We start from the raw sequence: 20,915 nt of genomic DNA, 5'->3' as shown, positions 1-20,915 counted from the left end.
AAGGCTACAGAAAGAATAATCTCATTATCTGGACAAGTCACTTCTTGTACACAGTAAGAAGCTATTTTAAAATGTCCCCAGGGTTGCAAGTGAGGATTGCTCATAGAAATAAACTCAGAAATCCAAGATTGGGAGCCAGTGTGTACTCACACAAAAGACTGCACAAAAGACCTCAACAAGGAAAATATTTTTTTCTGGGAGGTTGAGATATTTTTAATATTGCCATTTCAGAACTCACGTTTTGAGTCTATTCTTTAATGTAGAGATTTGCCTGTTTGTCCTATGTAGAATGTGGAAGGGTATTTCTGGCAGATGGCATCTGACATATCTGTTATATGTCTTTTGCACCTAGTTGGAACATCTTGGGGGTTCCAGTAAAAAGTAAAGTCGATCCAAAAGTCTGCCTACCCCTAACATAGTTGGTAGCAATCAACAAGAATGTCACTGGAGATAGGAGCAAACATTAAACAACATTTGTGCATGCATCTACAAAGCAACCTCATCAGTCTGAAAATTCTGTGCACATAATAAACTGAGTCTGAGAAAACCTTCTAAGGAAAGCGACACACACAAATTGTAATGCAGTCAAGCCTGAAGAGTAAACACACAAATTTGTATTCGAAACTACACACTATAGTGACATGTCTAGCAGCCACTATTATGATGATGATTTATTAGTCACATAAACATAAGCACACCACTGTCACACAATCCTAAGGAATGAAGGAGTCCCCATTTAGGATCTGTGAACAGTGATTAGTGATTTACATGGACCAAGTCTTCAGCACTTCTCTTTTGCAAAGAGAATCCCATGGCAGCTTTTCCCAATCTGCTGTCCTCCAGTTGTTTTGGACTCCAACTCCCATCAGCCTCAGCGAACATGTCCTGTAATCAGAGATGATGAGAGCTGTAGTTCAGAACATCCAGAAGACGTCAGGTTGGGGAAGACTGCTCCATGGTATTCATTACATGACAAGGGCACAATACAAAACACATGCTTCAGAAGTCACCCTATGAAATCAGCAGCAGTAGGTGGCTTGTGATGTAAGCAGTATGGAAAGAGCCCAGTTCCCAACCCTGAATCATACAAAACATGCTAATATATGTTAAAACAAGCTTGGGTCCCCAAATGTTGTTGGACTACAACTCCTATAATCTCTGACCACTGGTCCTGCTAGCTAGGGATGATGTCTTGAATGGAGGCAGTCTAAAAAGATGTGTCATTGGAGCATGTGGGGATAACATAGGTTCACTTCAGAGTTGGTGCCTTCTGCTGGGATGAACTGGAGCCAGACTTCGTTCTGGGTTGCTAATGGAGGCAGAGGAGAGGCACTGACAAAGTGTGAAGTTTCCCTCTCATGAAAGCAAGCAAGTGTAGCGTAGCAGTCTGGGAAATGGATTCACGTACCTTTTAAGCCATGAAACTCAATGACCTGGTTTGAACACCATGGTAAGCCACAGTGTCTTACTGACACCACCACCTCCATCTCACTAACCTGGGGGGCCTGTGAGTCTGTGGTTTGCCTCAGGTGCCAAAATGTATTGGGCTGGCCGTGGACACCACATACACCAACATGAGCCCTTTGGAGAACAGAAGGCATACAAATGTGATTAAGAACGTAGAGCCTGCTGGATCAGGTAATGTCACAGCATCCTGCCCTGACATTGGCCAGCCAGATGCCTGTGGAAAGCCTGCAAGCAGCATTCAAGCACAAGAGCACTCTACCCTTGATTGATACATAGAATTGATTGATACATGAATTGTAGAAAAGAAGAGAAAAGAAAGAAAACCTAGGTAGATTTTAAGACTTGGGGGAAGTTAGGCACAACACTGCTGTATTTTTTATTTTATTTATGTATGCATTCTTATGAGTAGGAGACTCCCTTTCAAAAAATAAAGTCAGGCCTTTGGAAGATTTTGTCACTAGGACTGTGCCACTTGTTCCCATTAGTGCTGACTGGTGAACGTGGCATGTATTTTTTATTCTAAAATATTTATATTTGCAAACTAACGTGTCACAGAACAGAATCAAAATTTAGCATCGCGGTGACTGTCTCTTGTTTCATTATTATCTCTCTGGAAGAGATCTCAGACACTGATGCCCTTGCAAATGTGCTGTGTTGCTTGGTAAGTTCGTTTTTATATCGAGACACAGGGGCTCATATTTCAAGTGTTACTCTCTGAATATTCCACCCAATAACAAATGTAAATCATAAATGTCAGCACTGAAAAAGCTGGGCAAGACAAAAGAAACCAATAAATGGAATAAACTCAGGGCATATTTCCCTGTTCAGAAAATCCCTCCAATGCAGTAAAACAGCATCATAAGGAAAGTACATCATCTCACCCTACAAAGTTGCTCTCGTGAGCCAAGCTATGGCACCTCATTATCTGTTAAGCCAGTGACTATGGGCACAACCCAGAGAAAGTCAGGAATGCTAAATTGCAACGAGATCAAGTAGTCTTGAGCAAAGACTAATTGCCAAAGGCTGCAACCCTAAGGTTATTTGGAAGTAAGCTCTACTGAAACCGCCGGAACTGCATAAACATGGTAGGACTAATTTTCATCAGGGTGATAAGTTTATCTGACTTTCTATTGCACTCGGTTTGAAACCGAGATCTTAGTTTAAAAATTAAAAATAAAATCATGCACAGCCACCCAAACCCCCACCCAGGGAACACCACAGCCAGCAAGCTAGTGTGGCTGAGGGATCCAAGGATCAGGCCCCCCCAGATTTAGCACAATGTTTCTCAGACAGTGGACTAGGACCCAACACTGGGCCTTGGGTCACTTTCAGGAGGTCCTCAGTGCCACAGCCTATCCAGGGCTTCCTCAGTTGCCTGTTCCATCACCCAGCTGTGACTTGGGGCTGGATCAACGGGCTCCAGCAACTCCTTGCATGCTAAGTAAATGTTGCTAGGAGAAATATGGGGTGGGGAGGAAGCTAGCTTTCCCTCTCCTATGGGGAAAGGGCCAGAGAGAGGAGGTTAGAAATTCACATGTAAGGTGGTGGTTATCTTCATCACCACCATCATCAGCATCTGGGAATAGAAAGGAAGGAGATAAGAGGCAAGCTGCTACGGAAGGACAAAGTGAATGTAAAACAGCCAGGAAGAAGGGATGAAAGAAACTTGCAGGTGTTGTGGGGCGGGGAGGAAAAGGTACACTGTGTGTGTAAAAAGAATAGGAGAAGAAAATACAGGAGATGGATAAAAATATGCTGAGACGCAAGTGCATGTGGGAAGGTAAAATATAAAAGCAAAGGCCTTCTCCACTTACAGCCTTTAGATCATAGAATCATAGTATTAGAAGGTACCCTAGCCCAACGCCCTGCAATGTAGGAATACGCCACCATCCCGTACGGGGATCAAATGTGCAACCTTGGTGTTATCAGCACTACTCTCGGTATATTCTGCTGACAACAGCAGAGTATCTCCTGAGTAAATGCATGTACTTAGCTTGAGGGAAGATGTGCTATGGAACTGCTTACCACAAGGTAAATACTGTGGGAAAGAATTTAGCAGTTTTCAAAGATGGATCACATATCAGAAAATTCCAGTGATTTCCAGCTGATTGTGCCAAACTCTCTGCTGCTATCTGCCACCATTTTGTGACAGGTGGGCCTTGGTAATTTTCAGGCTTTGCTAGGTTTGAGAAACCCTTTACTAGTGAAACTCCTCCCTAGCAGCAGAGAGAATAGGACACGGCATCCTTACCCCCTAGCTATCAACATGGTGAGTGGTGGTGGTGGTAGTTAGGATTGAACTTATTCAAAAGGAAGCCCCTTTGAAATAAATAGGACACGCAACCTGATCTACAGTTCCTCAAAAGTTTTGGTGTCTTCAGTCGCACTTACTTCCAAATATGTGTGCATAGGATTAGACTCTGATCATAAGAACTTTAAAGCCACTTTTCATTTTGTGCAGCAGCAAAGGAAACTTGATGTGCCATCTGTGTAAAGCACGAAACATTACAGGAACTTCAGGCATATAACTGACACACACAAGAAAACGATTTGGCCATGGTGTATTTTATGTTTTTCTCTTTAATGGTTTACATGTTGCTACAGCAAACACCAGTAGGACAATAATGACCCAGGCTGTCATGGTCATTCATCCGCTTGTCACAAAATCCAAAATGGATTTGGATGCCAATCAAATTATTTGTAATGGGGAGGCTGATTAGTGATGATTTCTATACCACTTTATATATTTAAAATATATCTAAGAACTGTAGCAAGCAACTGAAGCAACAACAAACAACTTAAACAAAATATTACAAAAATACAGAGTTACATATACATATAAAAATGTTACAATAATACAAAGTTACTAATATTGATGTATTGTATATATAAGTAACTTTGTGTTACTGTAACATTTTAATATGTAACTCTGTATTTTTGTCAATCAATTCATTTACCTTCTGACACACCCTCCCTTTCAGGCTCTGGGTTCTTGCCCAGGGTCCAAACAAACTTTCAGCTCACCCACAAAAGTCTCACAATGAGAAGAGTTCCTGGAAACAGCAGACATCACCCTAGTCTCTCTAGATTTGCTTTTTATGGGCAGGTCCAAGTTGGATGGTACATCCTTAGGCTGCCCACAGCTGTGTCCCATTCAGCTGCACTCTCCACACCCAGTTCAGGTACAGCAGGTTAGTTGAGTGGTCCAGGGGGTCCAGAGGATGGAGAAAGGACCCCCCTTCACTGACAGCTCTTTCCTCATCCTTTGTCCTCTTCTCCTCCTCCTCCAGATGCTGGCTGAGCAAGTGGTAGCTCAATTGCTTTAGATATACCTGTCAGGTTGTGTGCCTGTGTGGCTTTCCTCAGCGATTTCTGTTTCCCTGGGGATGCCATGTGTCCTCTTTTTCCAGGACGCATCCTCTTTTTGAGGGGTAAAATTTGAGACAAATCACATTTAGAGCCAGTGTGGTGTAGTGGTTAAGAGATTACAGTACACTCGTGATCTGGTAAACCGGGTTCGCGTCTCCGCTCCTCCACATGCAGCTGCTGGGTGACCTTGGGCTAGTTACACTTCTTTTAAGTCTCTCAGCCCCACTCACCTCACAGAGTGTTTGTTGTGGGGGAGGAAGGGAAAGGAGAATGTTAGCCGCTTTGAGACTCCTTTGGGTAGTGATAAAGCGGGAGATCAAATCCAAACTCCTCCTCCTCCTCCTCCTCCTCCTCCTCCTCCTCTTCTTCTTCTTCTTCTTCTTCTTCTTCTTCTTCTTCTTCTTCTTCTTCTTCTTCAGTTGCTTTGAATAACCATCATAGCATCCTCCTTTTTGCTCTGCAAATTAAGGCAACAGGAGAAACTGTAGTCTGTGGATGCCCTTCCACCTTTCTGCAACCTATGATACCACTGGACATGAAGACTTGGTGACACAGCCGCAGAAACTAACAGACATTCAGATGATCACAATCAAATTGTTTTTCTGGGTTCCTAAACGGGACATCACAGAATGTAACAATGATAACTGCACCTTCTCTGCTGGGTGCTACATGGTTCAATTTCAGAATGTGTACCATTCAGCATCTATATATGAGGCTGTTGGCAACATTCTGCAGACTGGAGGCACGGTATTGGTAATGTCTTTACAGTCTTTATAGTCTTGAAGTTAGACTGCTGCAATGCACTCTTTGCATGGCCAGCTGTAACACTATTAATAAGTACAGTAAAAACAAGAATATACTTGCAGAATTGATAACTGACTACTCAGTGTGAATTTATTGCCTTAAATTAAAGCAAGCGAAACTGTTTTGAAGGCTGCAGCTTAAACAGGATAATTGTTCTGTCTCCTGCTTTTTACCCTGACATTTGCCAAAACTCATGACTTATTTTTTTTCTGTTCTATAAAATTTGTTTTTGCTGTCTGATGCATGTAGAGATGCAAGATTTTCCCCTTCCCATTCCCTTTTTGACTCTAAAATGAATATAATGAAGTACCAATGGAAAGTAATCAGGTAGAAGCAGAGGAAAACCTCCCAAAATAAGGGCTGGAAGCAAGTTGTTTGCTGGGTGAGGCACCTTACCACAAGAAGCAGTTTTCAGCTTACCAACTTATAAATCAGTTCCTGTAGCTGGGAAATTTTTACTTGTGGCACCAGAACATAATGGGACATGGACCTGGGCATTTTCTGTTGTTGCCCTTAAACTTTGGAATACCCGTCCTTCTGTCATATGTGCAGCATCATCCACTATTTGCTTTGGACATCTTATAAAGACTAAACAAGAAATCCTTGTAAGCTGCTGAAAGAACAGGTGGAATTTAAGTAATTTTTGTGTGTGTGTATATTATTGTGGTGGAGCTATTTCTTTTAACAGCACCCTGGCTGGTAGAAATACATAGAAGTTTCCCCTATAATTGTGATTCCAAGGCAGAAAAGGCTTCAACTCCTAATCTTCTACCTGGCACAGGAGCCCCACCAGAAAATATCTGGTAACCCTAGGCGCACAACAAGAAGTTCAGCTTCAGTTGCTGACTTGGCAGGCTGTGCCAAAAAAAAAAGGGGGGGTTTTAGGGGGAGGGTTGGCGACCCTGACTCGCACCAACGTATTTGAATAATTATTAATAATAATAATATTTGTACCCTGCCCATCTGGGTGGCTTCCAACAAAATATAAAAAAATTATAAAACCTCAAAAACATTAATTCAATTTCTTAAAATGTAAAACAACATTGTAAAATGTAAAATGATTGTAAAACAACAATAACAACCTCAAGGCGGTTTACAAAAATAAAATTCACAACTATACTTTAAAAAAAAAACAAAAATATGGCATGTGTGTTTTAAATTAATCCCGCGCCCTTTAAAGCCAAGAAGCAAACAGTGCATTGAAGGAGACAGCAAAGATCCCACTTGAAACGGGACTGAGGGTTTCGCTTAGACGTGCTTTGCCGCACGAGCTGGAAGCTCGCTTTGCTTCTCGCGACTTGAAAGGGATACGCCAGGCTCAGAAAAGAGTGGGCTGGACCAATGATGCGAGGAACTCGGGGGGAGGGGGCGGGAATAGATCAACAGAGAACTTCTCTCCCGACCGCCCCCTCCTCTGGGGCTATAACATTTGTCATCGCTCGAAGGAGGTCGGGTAGGAACGTACCATTGTCGCAGCGAAGGGGTGCGCTCGCTAACAGTCCTCACGGGCGCATTTTCCGGACGGCAACGAGGACCGTTCCGTTTGGAAACGGAGCTACGGAGAGCTGAGTCGAAAGCAGCGCCGCGCCGCCGGGGCACGGTGGCGCCCGATGTCGCCGTTGGCCAGGACGTTGCTCCGTCCCCTCCCCTGTTTTGAGAGTGGCGATGGCTCGGCCCAACGGGTAACCGCTTCCTCCTCCACAGCTAGCTGCTGTTCTTCCCAGGGCTTTGCCGCCGCTGTGGCCTCAGAGGCGGGAGGGGGCAGGAAGGAGGAGGAGGAGGAGCGGGGAGCCGCCTCGGTGCGCGCCGAGGCCCGTCTTCGCGCGGGGGCCCAAGATGTCGGTGGCGTTCGCAGCCCCCAGGCAGCGGGGGAAGGGCGAGATCACGCCGGCTGCCATCCAGAAGGTGGGCTGAGGGGCCTAGGCCGGGCCAGGCAGCCGAAGCCGGGGCTGGGGCTCATTACAGGGGGGGCGGGTGAGGGAGGTCGGCGCCCCGGCTCGCGCCTGGGGCTGCTCGGGACGTTGGGAGCCCCAAAAAGTAGTCCTTAGCCGTTTTAATGTGGGGCTTTTCCTTTCTCTTTCCCTGTCCCAACACCTCCCCGCTTAATGGAGGGGTTGCAGTTGTGGCAGCCCTGCGAGGTAGGCCGCTATTGTGACTTCCCCTATGAAGGGGTTGACGGGAGGGGTGGGGTAGAGGTGGCTTGAATATCCAACACCGACTTTCCACTTTAAATAGTAGTAATGGTAGTAATAATAATAATAATTTATACCCCGCCCATCTGGCTGGGCTTCCCCAGCCACTCTGGGCAGCTTCCAGCAAAATATTTAAGTACAATCATTCATGAAATATTAAAAGTTGCCCTAAGCAGCGCTGCCTTCAGATGTCTTCTGAAAGTCAGTAGTAGTAGTATTGTGACTTGCATTCGTCGAGATCGGCAGTGCGGTTTTAGTAGTAGGTTTAAAAGTGTGGGATTAGGACCTGGGAGACCAGGGTTCAAATGCCCACTCCGCCTTGATGGCCTCTGGGTGGCCTTGGGCCAGTCACTGCTTCTCAGCTCAGCCGAACTCAATAGGGTTATTTGAGGGTGGGTGGGGGTTAAATGAGGAAGGGGAGAGCCATGGCATGCCACTTGAAGGCCCCGAACGTGGGATAGAAATGAAATAAATGATAATAAATGTTGGAAATCGGGAAAGCTCAAGCAGTGGCCCCACACAACATAATCATGGAGTGGAAGAGAAGCGTAGAGCTAAATGGATTATAGGGGAGGGGAAGGAGGAGTGCATTAGCTGGAATTGCTCAAGAAATTGCAGAAAATCTTGTTACATGCATGTGAAAATGTCAGAGATGTCCCACTAATTATAAGTGATTCTCTCTCCTACCTCTCCTCCCCACCCCGAAGGCCCACAGCATCCAGCATGTTGCTAACTCATGATCTACTGAGGTGGGGGGGCCACAAATCATTATTTACTGAGTAATATAAGAGCAGGCATTCAGGATTAACGCAGTGGTGAAGGCAGAGTATAAGAGAAATCATAGCTCTTACCTACTGTTTCAGTATGAAAATTGGGGAGCAGTTGATATTAAAAGAACTTGCATCTGGAGGTGTATGTTTCAGCTGAAGTACTTTTACAGTAAGTTAAGTAGTTTAGAAGAGTGAAGATTTTAAAGAGTTGCTGTAAGTTAAATCGTTATGCTTCAGGGAAAATGATGGAAAAGGAGGGTGGGCTGGTAATGGAGAGGTTAGTAATAGGGTATGGGACTGTTAAGATGCTAAAGATATATTTGTGATGCAAAAGTACTGTTGAAAACTTGAGAAACCTGATGGTGGAAACACTTGCAGAACTGGAAAGATCACTGTGGAAAGCATATAGATATTATGGTTTCTGGTGTTGCTTAATTCATGGCAGTGGTAGTTAACTAAGAATTTGATGGTCTGCATTCTTTTGAAGACATTGAGGCTACAGTTTTAACACCAATTCATTGAAGTCCCAGAACTGTTTCTAAATGGCTGAACTAGAAGTTACATTTCTTTTTGGGCATGGTGGATTTTTTAAACCATACAGTTTCATCTTAAGTCACCTCCTCCCCATCTGCAATATGGAAGTAATAAGACTGATCTATCAGTGGTGGTCTCACAATTACAATAAGATAATATATGTGAAGTACTTTCATTTGCTCAAACTGGTGCTTGAGTATTGATTCTGTTTAAGTAAACTACACAGTTTTAAGTTCTATATTATCTCTGGTAGCTAACTTCATAAGTGTAAAATCAAGAATTTGATGCTTTTAACTAACTGAAGTAATAGAAGTAGTTATAGTAGATTTTTTTGTCTTTTACAGTGACTGCATAAGACAAGAAAAATGAAGTGTCATAGCTCCAATTGACATTTCTTGAACGCAGAAATTCCTATTTTTTTCCTTCTAAAAATTATGAGTAAATAATTATTGTGGGGGTGGGGAGGGAAAGGAATAATCTATGTATGACTAGGAAACTAAAGTGTTCCAGCAGTTTTACTGCTTCAAAATACCTACGGTAATTGCCCGCACTTATTCAAATGAAGCTTCTTTAATTTTAGGTTGTCTGACTTTTCTAATTCTGTCATTCTTAATACCACTATTAAAGTTTAAGTATGCTTAAGATTGTGGTAGAACTTGAAGTTCTTGATAGCTAAAAGGGAAACTGGGAAAATCAGTTACATAGTTGCTGTACCCTCCCCCTTATTGAGGAAAAAGTACAACAGACAAATAGCAGTGGTAATGAAGCTGAACTTGGGATTCCACAAGAGGGACCAAGAAAGTTTATGATCTGGGTTGAAAAGACAGATTGTGACAAAATCTAGCTCCAGTTGAGATCAGTAATCCTGGGACTTCCGGGGGCGGCGCGAACGGCAATGGCGGTCTCCTTCCACCCGTGAAGGGGAAGCTCCGCAGAAACGGGTCGTCCGCTACGGCAAAGCGGAGACCCCTGCTAGAAACCCACAGGTGGGGATAGCCTGTGGTCGTGGGACTCGGCGGGCGCCTGTAGCGCTCCTCCGCTACGTGAAGGGACCCCGTAAGGAGCTCCGGATCGTGTCGGGGGTGGCGCGGCGTTGTGAGTCGATCGCTCTTTCTGCGGAGTGATGCCGCTAAGCTGCTGCCGGTGAGCGCTGACCCTTTTCCTGGGACTATTCGGCTACAAACTTCAACCCGTAAGTGGGGGACTTTATTTGATTTACGAAGACAAATTTAAGAATTTGGCACACAAGCGGGAGACGCAACCAGGAAGTCCGTCTCCCGGGTTTTGTTTCAAGAACAAAGCAAAGACTCTTTAAAAACCCAAGCCCCAGACTTTGGGATAAATAAGTTGCAAACTCTCACATCAAGCTTTGAAGACCCCCTCTCAATTTTATTGAGGGGAGGAGGGTGAAAAAATCAGCTTTGTCCAGCCGATTCCTTTGAACTTCGGGACCGTAGAACATTGAATCCCTGGCTACTGAGCTGCCAGGGTTTGGAATTGGAAGGCTACTTTGGAACTGTTACTTTATATCTCGCACTTTGCTGAGACAACTTATCTTTGCCAAAGAGTAACTCTGTGGAAATTTAAGGAATTTAAGAGGAGTCTGAAGGTCTTTTATAAATTGGATATTGTTTAACGTCTAGAGGGAACTTTCAACTTTTATAAACTGCGACATCTTTGAGCTTTCCTGACTACAGTATCCCTCTAGTGGAATAATTTGGTTTGGCAACCTACTGGGGGAATTTTCCATCTGTTGATTTGGGGATTTCCATGAGAAAGACAGACTGTGAGAACGACCTTGACGCATAGATAAGAAGGGTTATGAGCGGAAGGACAAGATCAGCCAAAGCCAAAACACTGCAAACTACTTTAACTTCTCAGCTGCGCAGATCCTCTGTCCCCACAATCCCTGTGGCACAAGTGGAAGATATAGAACAACCTAGGCCGGAAGGAATGGCCTCAGGTGGGGACTTTACTTCAGTGTTAAATAAAATATTTGAAAAGTTGGAAGGCTTAAGTAAACAAGTCTCTGACCAGTCAGACAAGATAGACCAAAACACCGCAAGCATTAACAATTTGACTCAACAAGTAAACTTAAATGCACAAACTATTGGAAAGTTGGTGGAAGACACTACTGCAAACCGTAAAATTGCTGAAGAGGCAAAGCAGAAAGTTGAAGAAGTTCAGGGAGAAATCAAACCTATGCGCAAACAGATAGGAGAACACCAGGCACTGCTGTCTATGATTGAACTGAAAAATAAGGAAAACAATTTAAGGATCAGATCTGTACCGGAAATTGACAATGAAAATCTAACTGAGTACCTCACGAAGGAATTTACACAATCTTGGCCCTTGGAAGAAGAAAAGGACTTTAAAATTGTGAGCGCATTCAGACTGGGAAAGGGAGGGAGGAAGATTAAGTCGAGAGACTGTCTAATCTCCCTCAGAACGAGGGAGGAAAGAGACAAAATCCTGAGTGCGCACTTCAAGACGCCATTAGAGATCCAAGAATCAAGGTTGGAAATTTATAAGGATATTCCTAAGCATTTGTTGGAGCTCAGAGGGAATTACGGTGATCTGGTGCAACTTCTGAGAAGCAACAGGATTATCTTCAGATGGGAATTCCCCCAAGGGATTTCCTTTACCTTCAGAGGGAAAAAAGTTAAAATCAAATCGGTGGAAGATAAAGACAAATTTTTGCACGACTACGGAGAAGACCTTCAGAAAGGGATTGAAGAGCCAAGCGATCCAGGATCGGGATCATCAAGTCTAATACCTGCACCTGGGGAATTGAAAGATCCTAAAGACACGCCACTTCTGGGAGCAACAGGAGGAAAATAACACCATCTCAACATGTCTCTGCAACTACTAAGTTGGAATACCAACGGTCTAAACTCCCCGGAAAAAAGGAAGAAGGTTTTTCATTTATTAAAAAAGGAACAATTGGACATAATTTGCTTGCAGGAAACACATGTGATTAGGCTGCACAGAAAAGTGTTAATTAATAAAAAATTAGGCCAAGAATTTATCTCATCAGACAAGGTTAAAAAGAGAGGTGTGGCAATTTATGCAAAAGAAAGCCTATCACCAAAGCTTCTCTTTAAAGATGAACAAGGAAGAATTTTGGCAATAGAAATCCAAACACAAGGAGAGAAATTTCTGATCTTAGGAATTTATGCACCAAATGAGGGGAAATCAGAGTTTTACAAGAAATTGCATGAGACGTTGATGGACTTTATTGACTATAACAATATTATTATGATGGGAGACATGAATGGAGTGGTGTCTACGAACATGGATAAAGCACAAAGACAGACCATAACGAAAGAGGGCAGACTACCAAAAACCTTTTTTGAACTGACTGACAATATGGATTTGATTGATATTTGGAGGACCAAAAATCCCCTAGGTAGAGAGGGAACATTCTTTTCTGAAGCCAAAATGACATGGACAAGGATCGACCAAATTTGGACAACTAGAGGCCTGGCACCTAAAATAAAAAAGGTGGAAATCTGCCCAAAAACCTGCTCCGACCATAATGCGGTAAAGATGGAAATGAAACTAACACCTATCGGCTCCTTCAGATGGAGGATGAATGACACCTTACTAAGAAACCAAGATATCGTAAGGAAGGCCCAAAAGACTCTGAAAGACTATTTTGAAATTAATATGAGAACTACGGTTGAAAAAAGAACGGTTTGGGACGCAAGCAAAGCGGTCATGAGAGGGTTCTTGATTCAACAGAATGCAATAAAAAAGAGATCTCAAAATGAGAAGAAAATGAAAATTTTGGAAAAAATAAAACAAGGGGAGAAGAAGTTAAGAGTTAAACCAAACTCAAAAGAGATTCTAAGAGAGATTAAGTTATATCAGGTGCAATATATGAAATTGATTAATGAAGAAATAGAGTGGAAAATTAAACAAATGAGACAAAAGACTTTTGAGTCAGCTAATAAATGTGGGAAACTATTGGCGTGGCAACTGAAAAAAAGACAGAAGTTAAATACGATCACAAATCTTGAGATCAACGGAAAAAACATACAGAACCCCGAGGAGATTAGAAGGTGCTTTCAGAGATATTTTAAACAACTTTATACGCAAGGGCCGCAGAAAGAAACTGAGATAGACCAATTTTTAAGAACCAATGGATTACAAAAAATATCCTCAGAAAATAAATTAGTATTGAACCAGCAAATTACAGAACAAGAAATTGAAGGTGCCATTCAGAACATGCAACTGGGCAAATCTCCAGGACCGGACGGACTAACCTCCAAATACTACAGAACTTTGAAAGATCTCTTAATTCAACCATTAAAGGAGGTGTGTAATGAGATTTTGGAAGGGAAAAAGGCGCCTGAATCGTGGAAAGAAGCATACATCACATTGATACCCAAGACAGAAGCTGAAAAGACACAACTAAAGAACTACCGTCCCATCTCCCTTTTGAATGTGGATTACAAAATCTTTGCAGACATTTTAGCTAGCAGACTTAAAAAAGTATTAATGGAAGTAATACATAAGGACCAGGCAGGCTTTCTCCCAGGCAGACACCTGTCTGATAATACAAGAAATATAATTGACATTCTGGAGTTGTTGCAAAGGAATATCAACACGAAAGCTGTTTTAGTTTTTATCGATGCGGAGAAAGCCTTTGATAATATCTCTTGGAGTTTTATGAAGAAGAATTTGAAAGGGATGGGAGTGGGTCAGGGGTTCGAAAATGGTATAGGAGCAATATATTCAGAACAAAAAGCGAAATTGATTGTAAACAATGTGGTGACTGAAGATTTTAGGATAGAAAAAGGAACACGTCAGGGCTGCCCTATCTCTCCATTATTATTTATCTCGGTCCTGGAGGTGCTGCTAAACATGATAAGAGGGGACCGATTTGTAAAAGGCATTCAGGTCGGAGCCAAACAATATAAATTGAAAGCCTTTGCAGATGATTTGGTTCTAACTTTACAGGAGCCGGAATCCAGTATGAAAAGAGCTTTGGAATTGATTAAAGAATTTGGTCATGTGGCGGGATTTAGACTAAACAGGGTAAAAACTAAAGTATTAGAGAAGAATTTAACTCCAATGGAAAAGGATAGGTTTCAGAATGAAACAGGTTTAATGGTGGTTAAGAAAGTGAAATACCTAGGGATTAATATGACGGCGAAAAATTTGAACTTATTTAAAGAGAACTATGAGAAATGTTGGGCAGAAGTTAAAAAAGACTTAGAAATCTGGTCTAACTTGAAGCTTTCCTTGTTGGGTCGAATTGCAGCTATAAAAATGAATGTATTGCCTAAAATGCTATTTTTATTTCAATCCTTGCAAATTTTGGACAAGATGGATTGTTTCAAGAAGTGGCAGAGAGACATCTCTAGATTTGTCTGGCAGGGCAAGAAACCTAGAATTAAGTTTAAAATTTTAACTGATGCAAAAGAAAGAGGTGGATTTGCCCTGCCAGACCTTAAATTGTACTATGAATCAGCAGCATTCTGCTGGTTGAAAGACTGGCTGCTTCTTGAAAATACAGACATTTTGGATTTGGAAGGTTTTAATAATGTTTTTGGGTGGCATGCATATCTTTGGTACGACAAGGTTAAAGCTCATAAGGCATTCAAAAACCATATTGTCAGAAAATCTTTGTTTAATGTCTGGATAAGATATAAAGACTTGCTGGAAAGTAAAACCCCAAGGTGGTTGTCACCTATGGAAGCTAAGGCTCAGAAAAAGCTCAATATGGAGGCTAAATGGCCAAAATATTGGGAAATTTTGGAACAAGAAGGTGACAGATTGAAACTGCAGAGTTTTGAAAAATTAAAAGACAAAGTGCGAGATTGGCTTCATTACTATCAAATAAGAGAGGCCTATAATTTGGATAGAAAAATTGGCTTCCAGGTGGATAAATCGAAATTGGAAACAGAACTGTTAGAACCAAAAACTAAGATTTTGTCAAAGATGTATAACTTGCTGTTGAAATGGAACACGCAGGATGAAACGGTCAAATCAGCAATGATCAAATGGGCGCAGGATCTAGGTCATAATATTATGTTTGCTGATTGGGAGCAGTTGTGGACCACCGGTATGAAATTTACGGCATGTATTGCCTTAAAGGAGAACATTATGAAAATGATTTACAGGTGGTACATGACCCCAGTCAAGCTAGCTAAAATCTATCACCTGCCTGACAATAAATGTTGGAAATGTAAAGAAGCTGAGGGAACATTCTTTCACCTCTGGTGGACTTGCCCAAGAGTTAAGGCTTACTGGGAAATGATATATAATGAACTTAAGAAAGTACTTAAAAGTACCTTCCCCAAGAAACCAGAGGCCTTTCTCTTGGGCATAGTTGGCCAATGGGTGCCAAAGAAAGATAGAACATTCTTTATGTATGCAACAACAGCAGCAAGAATACTTTTAGCTAAATATTGGAAGATACAGGATCTACCCACCGTGGAGGAATGGCAGACGCAAGTGATAGACTACATGGAGATGGCTGAAATGACTGGCAGAATCCGTGACCAGGGAGAAGAATCGATGGAACAGGACTGGAAAAAGTTTAAGGACTATCTACAAAAATACTGTAAAATCTTTGAGTGTCAATAGGATGTGGGAAGTAAAAGTAACAGGGTTTGTGTGACCTTGGCCAAAGGTGTGTGAAAAGAAGAATTTAAGAAAAAAAAGGATAAGGGGTTATGAATAGGACAATATTATGTCATATTTTATAAGATGAGGTATGGATTAAAAAAATGGAAAATGGGGACATAATAATTAGAATATAACATTAAGTATGGTTGAAACAAGGTTTTGAATTTGCTGAATCTGATTGGAGTAAAGTGGAACACAAAAAAGGGGGATGTGAGGAGGTCAAGACAGAGGGGCATGGAACTTTATAAATTTAAGAAAGAGTGTTTTTCTTTTTTCTGTTTTTTTTATTTTTCTTCTTTTATTTTTTTTTCCTTTTTCTGTTATATATTGTTGTTTTTCTTGAGCTTTATGTATGGAAATGATACTTTTTGAAATGATGAATTCTTTGTTTTCTAAAATTTTAATAAATATGTATTTTTTAAAAAAAAAGAGATCAGTAATCCTGTTGCTATGATAGGCAGCGACTCTGAAAGAAGGAAAAGGTCTTTTGCTAAACTTTCAAAAAGAAAAGAGATTCGGAAGAATAGAGTTCAGTGGGTGCTTGAATGATTGACCTTATTGAGAATCTGTTTTATTATTACAGATGTTGGATGAAAACAACCATCTCATTCAGTGTATAATGGACTACCAGAACAAAGGCAAAACTTCAGAGTGCTCTCAGTAAGTTAATTACCTGAATGTAATTCATGTTCACTCTTGCCATGTTCACTTTAACCATGCTCTAAAGTAATGTGCTGTGCATACAGAACAGGTTTTTCAGGTGCACAAAACACATTATGCAAGCAAGTGCATAATATCTAACTTCTGCTTATATAGCATTATTGTACAGTATTGGTTGGTACAAGTAATATTTTTTCTGTTCAGTTAGCTGGTTAGTATATCTCAGACATATCCAACTGTTCAATTGTGATCAACCAGTAGATCGGGGGAGTGATCCTGGTCAATCACGGGAATGTTGTCGCCCCCTGGCACTGGGTCCCGCCACCGCCACAGCAGGAAATGCCAGGCTGGACGGGAAGCGCAAGGGATGTTGCCCGGCCTGGCCGTGGCAGCGGCAGCTACAAGACCCAGCGGCGGGGGGGGGGGCGGCGACATTCCTTGTCTGCTTGCCTGCCCCCGGCCTGGCTGCTGTGGCAGCCCCGGCACTGGGTCCCTTTGACAATGAGGGGGAAGGTGGGAGGGGGAAGGAGGGAGGGCAAGTGTGATCGGAATCCACATCAGCTGTGTGGCTCACTGTGATGGAGGGAGGAGGGGGAAGGAAGGATCGGGTTTTTATACTGGGAGTGGATCGCAGTCTCTTGAAAGTTGGATGTGCCTGGTATATCTGTTTTGTGACATGCACATACATATGTGTGGGCCATCATGGTGTAAAATTTTGAATAGGCAAGTTAAGACAATGGTGTGGTCCCTACAACCAGCATTACCCAAAAGACCTCATTCAACTATCAACCATCTACACAGGAATGTACTTTGGATATGTGGGAATAAGGCTTTTAAGAGCTTTAAGATGTCAGAAGCAGCACCTAGAAGTGGTGCCTAAAACTAATTAATAGCCATTGTGTGGAGACCAAAATTTGAGTGTTCTATACCAATTCCTGTTTCTGAGTTGTTTTTAAGTGTAGTCCAGTACAAAGTCTTCATAAGAGGCTGCTGTTAGAATAGCTACATGGCAGTTTTTGACAGTAGTGACATGAGAATCTTTAACCTTAAACTGTAAACATACTCTGCTTTTTTATAGTTATCAGCAATTGTTGCATACAAACTTGGTCTACCTAGCCACAATAGCAGACTCCAATCAAAATATGCAATCTATACTGCCACCAGTAAGTACCTTGTAAAGACAATTGTGTGTGTTCTTTCTAATGTAAAAAATGTACCTAAAGAAAAGTTTAATCACAAATATCTGTACTAATTTTTCTGCATGGCATTTTCTACCTTGTAACAAACATCTCTGCCCCATATATCTCTATTTGCAGTATATTACTAAAATAGAACCTTGTGAATAACACTTGCTTGATTTTATTGAAAAGGCTGTAATTATTAATACAGGATCAGTCATAATTAAAACCAGCCCAATTCAGATTGCTGGTTTTGACTTATAAAGTATTAAATGGCTCAGGACCGCAATACCTGAAGGACCGCCTCTCCCCATATAAATGTCCCAGATTCTAAGTTCATTGGGGGCCCTTTTTTGTGTGCTTCCTCCATGTGAGATCTGAAGGGTGGCAACATGAGAACGGGCCTTCTCTGTAGTGGCTCCCCATTTGTAGAATGCTGCCCCCAGGGAGATTTGATTAGCACCTTCACTATATGTTTTTAGGTGACAGGCAAAAACGTTCCTTTGGCTGATTACTATTCCACAGCCTTTTAAATGTGTATGTGGGAAGGGGGATTCCTGTTTTGCTGATTTGTTTTACTTATTTACTTGTTTTTATCCTGTATTTTATTCTGTGAACTGCCCTGAGATTTTATGATAAAGAGCAGTATATAAATCTAATAAATAAAATAAATGATTAGATTGTACCTTTAGCACAGATTACCAAGTCTCTTTATGGATATGGTACAGTGATACATTTTGTTTTTAAAATACTAACTCCATGCAACTAATTCTTCCAGTTGCTGAAGGGCATAAGGACATAAGAAGAGTCTGCTGGATCAGGCCAAAGGTCTGATTCTCTTTTGAAGCTATCCTAGTTTGGTGGCCATCACTGACTCTTGTGGGAGTGAATTCCATAGCTTAGCGTTATGAAGAAGTACTTTCTTTTGCCCTGTATCTTCCCTGAGTTCTAGTGTTACAAGAAAGAGATAGAAAAACTTTTCTCTATCCACTTTATCTATACTATACTTAATTTTATACAGCTCTATCTTCTCTAAACCAATAGGTGCAAAGGTTATAATCACAAGTTGCTCCATCAGCTTGATTATTTTGGTTTCCCTTTTTTGATGCAGTTTGGGATCTCATGTTAGGGTTTTCCATGGGGAAAGTAAAGCTAAATTCAAAGGTGTCCTTTTTTTGCTTGTGTAAGAGGTTGCATAACTACTTGCACAAGTGGAAGCATGATAATTGCTATAGAATCTACTTAGCATAGCATTGCATGAGCTGTAATACAACTTCTTCTCCAAGCACTTGCAGCTATTTTCCTTCCACCCACAGTTATTTGGAGCCAACCCATTTAATGCAACTTACCCTAATATTCAATTGGTTGAAAATGCCACTTAACACACTACGGTTGTGCCCTATGGTTTCATAGTACCTCATCACAAACCTTACAAGCCTTACAAGAGTTGTTAACCAAAAACACATCACTGTTTTCTGTTACCTCCATGCTAGTTTTTGTTGCTGATGTCCCCAACACACCCTTTTCTTTACAGCACAGTGCGGCACCATCAACATCGTCTCCCCACTGCCCCCTCTTTTTCAAAAAATATTTTCTATGGTGGCAACAGCACCACTGCAGAAAACTTCTCTGGCACCTTGGTTCTTAGAGAAGACCAAAAGCCATTAACGAGATCCAGCCTTTCTGTGCAAGAATGCCTGTGGTGGTACTGCAGTTTGCCAGAGTGGCTTAAAAGGACTTTTAAAACAGAAAAAGTAAGCTTTAGAATTGTTAAAGTCTATCTAGCTGCTGTGGTCAACCAAACACCTAACCACCTTGCCCAAATGCCTGGCTCTGTGAAGGAGCCCTTTTTCCATTCTCAAGAAACTCCCAGGCCAGATAGGGAAGTAGAGATGGTGGCTAGCCAGCTGCCATGGATGAGAACCAAACTCGACTTCCACACGAAGTGATGCCTCTACACACCACCAGCTGGAGCCATTGAGTTCATAGGTAGCAGGCTGGGCTGGTGAGGGGCACATTTTTAGCCAGTGCCTGACTTGGGCAACAGTTGGTGCCAGACCTGTTGTAATTGGGAGGTGGCTGAAATGGTGCCCTCTTGATGCTGTTGGAGTGCCACTCGCATCAGACTAGAGCATTGGTCATGCTGGCTTGGGCAGTTGATGGGAATTGTAGCCCAAAGCTTCTGAAGAGTACCAGGTTGGCTACTTTTGTTATTCATAATAAATTTGAACTTTATCCAAATACAGCTTGGAAGACTAATTAGGTTGACTTCTATTCTCCACCTATAAACTGAGCGGGAGAGGAACTTGGACTGTCCCTTCCTCCCACCCTCTTAAATATGCTGCTCTGGCAGGGAAGAAAGGATGCTATTGTGGCTGCATGCCAGCTGCAAGGTGTTCTAGGAATTCTAGTTATGCCAGTGTTGAGAAAGTTGCACTACACAGTGCTTCTTGCATCTGGTATGGAGCCATAGCAAAATACTAGATGTCTCTACCTCCCCTTGCTGTTGCCACAATTCTTTTTGTGCGGTGGGTGGGGAGAGATGGATAGATGAGTGGGAAGGGCGATGGGTTGTTGGGCGATCCAAGTTCTTTCTGCATTTGAGGAGAACAGTTTTTTAAGACAAATTCCAAGCTTGGCATGGGGAATTTGCCCATCTCTGCTTGCAACTACCTGAAATCTTTCTTGTACCTAGAGTTAAAAAATATGCTTATTGCAAAAGAATTAGAAGTTAGGCGATAAATAGACAATGGATGAAAGAGTGGAAGAAATGTACAGGCTAGGGCTTTTAAAAAATAGCTGAACACCTAAAGAAGAAATCTGAAAACAGATTCATTTATACTTACCTGTTTTTCTTTATAGACTTCTTGAAGCAAACAAATTATTTGTTCAGCCCTGTCCTCTGGGAAAACCTTACTAATATTCTTCAAACTTAAACATTCTGCTAATGTCTGAAAGAATAGTTGTCTTGACACTTTTATGCAAATGTTTATCTTAATATAACATCTTTAACATCCATGAAAGTCATAGCTTGTTTATTTAGTGTTTTTAGATGCCTTAGCTTTTTGAAAATTGGATCCAAACATGTTTTTCCTTAAGCATGAATAACTGTATTTATTGCATGGTTATACACATGTAAACCAAGTACGATTTTAAAAATGTTTCAAAAATCCTTATCCTATACTGGACTTCTCTATTTAAAAGAATTGACATGTACTGAATTGATGCAAGTTTCAGAATCTTGTTTCTCTTGTTCCTGTATTTATCTACACACATTTAGTTCCAGTGTCTTAGTTAAAAGT

At 41.7% G+C, this 20,915-nt stretch overlaps 2 protein-coding genes across 6 annotated transcripts in view; one reads left to right on the top strand and one right to left on the bottom strand.

Moving 5' to 3' along the window:
- Positions 1–7,175, bottom strand: part of TAF4B (TATA-box binding protein associated factor 4b) — a 61,769-nt gene extending 54,594 nt beyond the window's left edge. The window contains exon 1 of the mRNA XM_083622959.1: positions 7,106–7,175. The gene's annotated coding sequence lies outside the window, so the exon portion shown is untranslated. The remainder of the gene's footprint in view (positions 1–7,105) is intronic.
- Positions 7,176–7,204: 29 nt separating this feature from the next.
- SS18 (SS18 subunit of BAF chromatin remodeling complex) overlaps positions 7,205–20,915 on the top strand; it is a 29,504-nt gene continuing 15,793 nt past the window's right edge. Inside the window, exons 1-3 of one of the 5 annotated variants that reach the window (XM_083623044.1) lie at positions 7,205–7,322; positions 16,359–16,435; positions 17,514–17,598. In XM_083623044.1, coding sequence (XP_083479170.1) covers positions 7,251–7,322; positions 16,359–16,435; positions 17,514–17,598 — 234 coding nt within the window. In that variant the 5' untranslated portion in view covers positions 7,205–7,250. Of the gene's footprint in view, positions 9,996–16,212; positions 16,436–17,513; positions 17,599–20,915 lie in introns of all 5 variants that reach the window. The other 4 variants (XM_083623045.1, XM_083623047.1, XM_083623043.1 and 1 more) reach the window with 4 other exon arrangements.

The sequence above is a fragment of the Podarcis filfolensis genome, assembly GCF_964270895.1.
Source record: "Podarcis filfolensis genome assembly, chromosome: 7".
Taxonomy (NCBI): Eukaryota; Metazoa; Chordata; class Lepidosauria; order Squamata; family Lacertidae; genus Podarcis; species Podarcis filfolensis.
The sequence above is the reverse complement of the archived record's forward strand: the minus strand, read 5'-3'. Positions and strand labels throughout refer to the sequence as shown.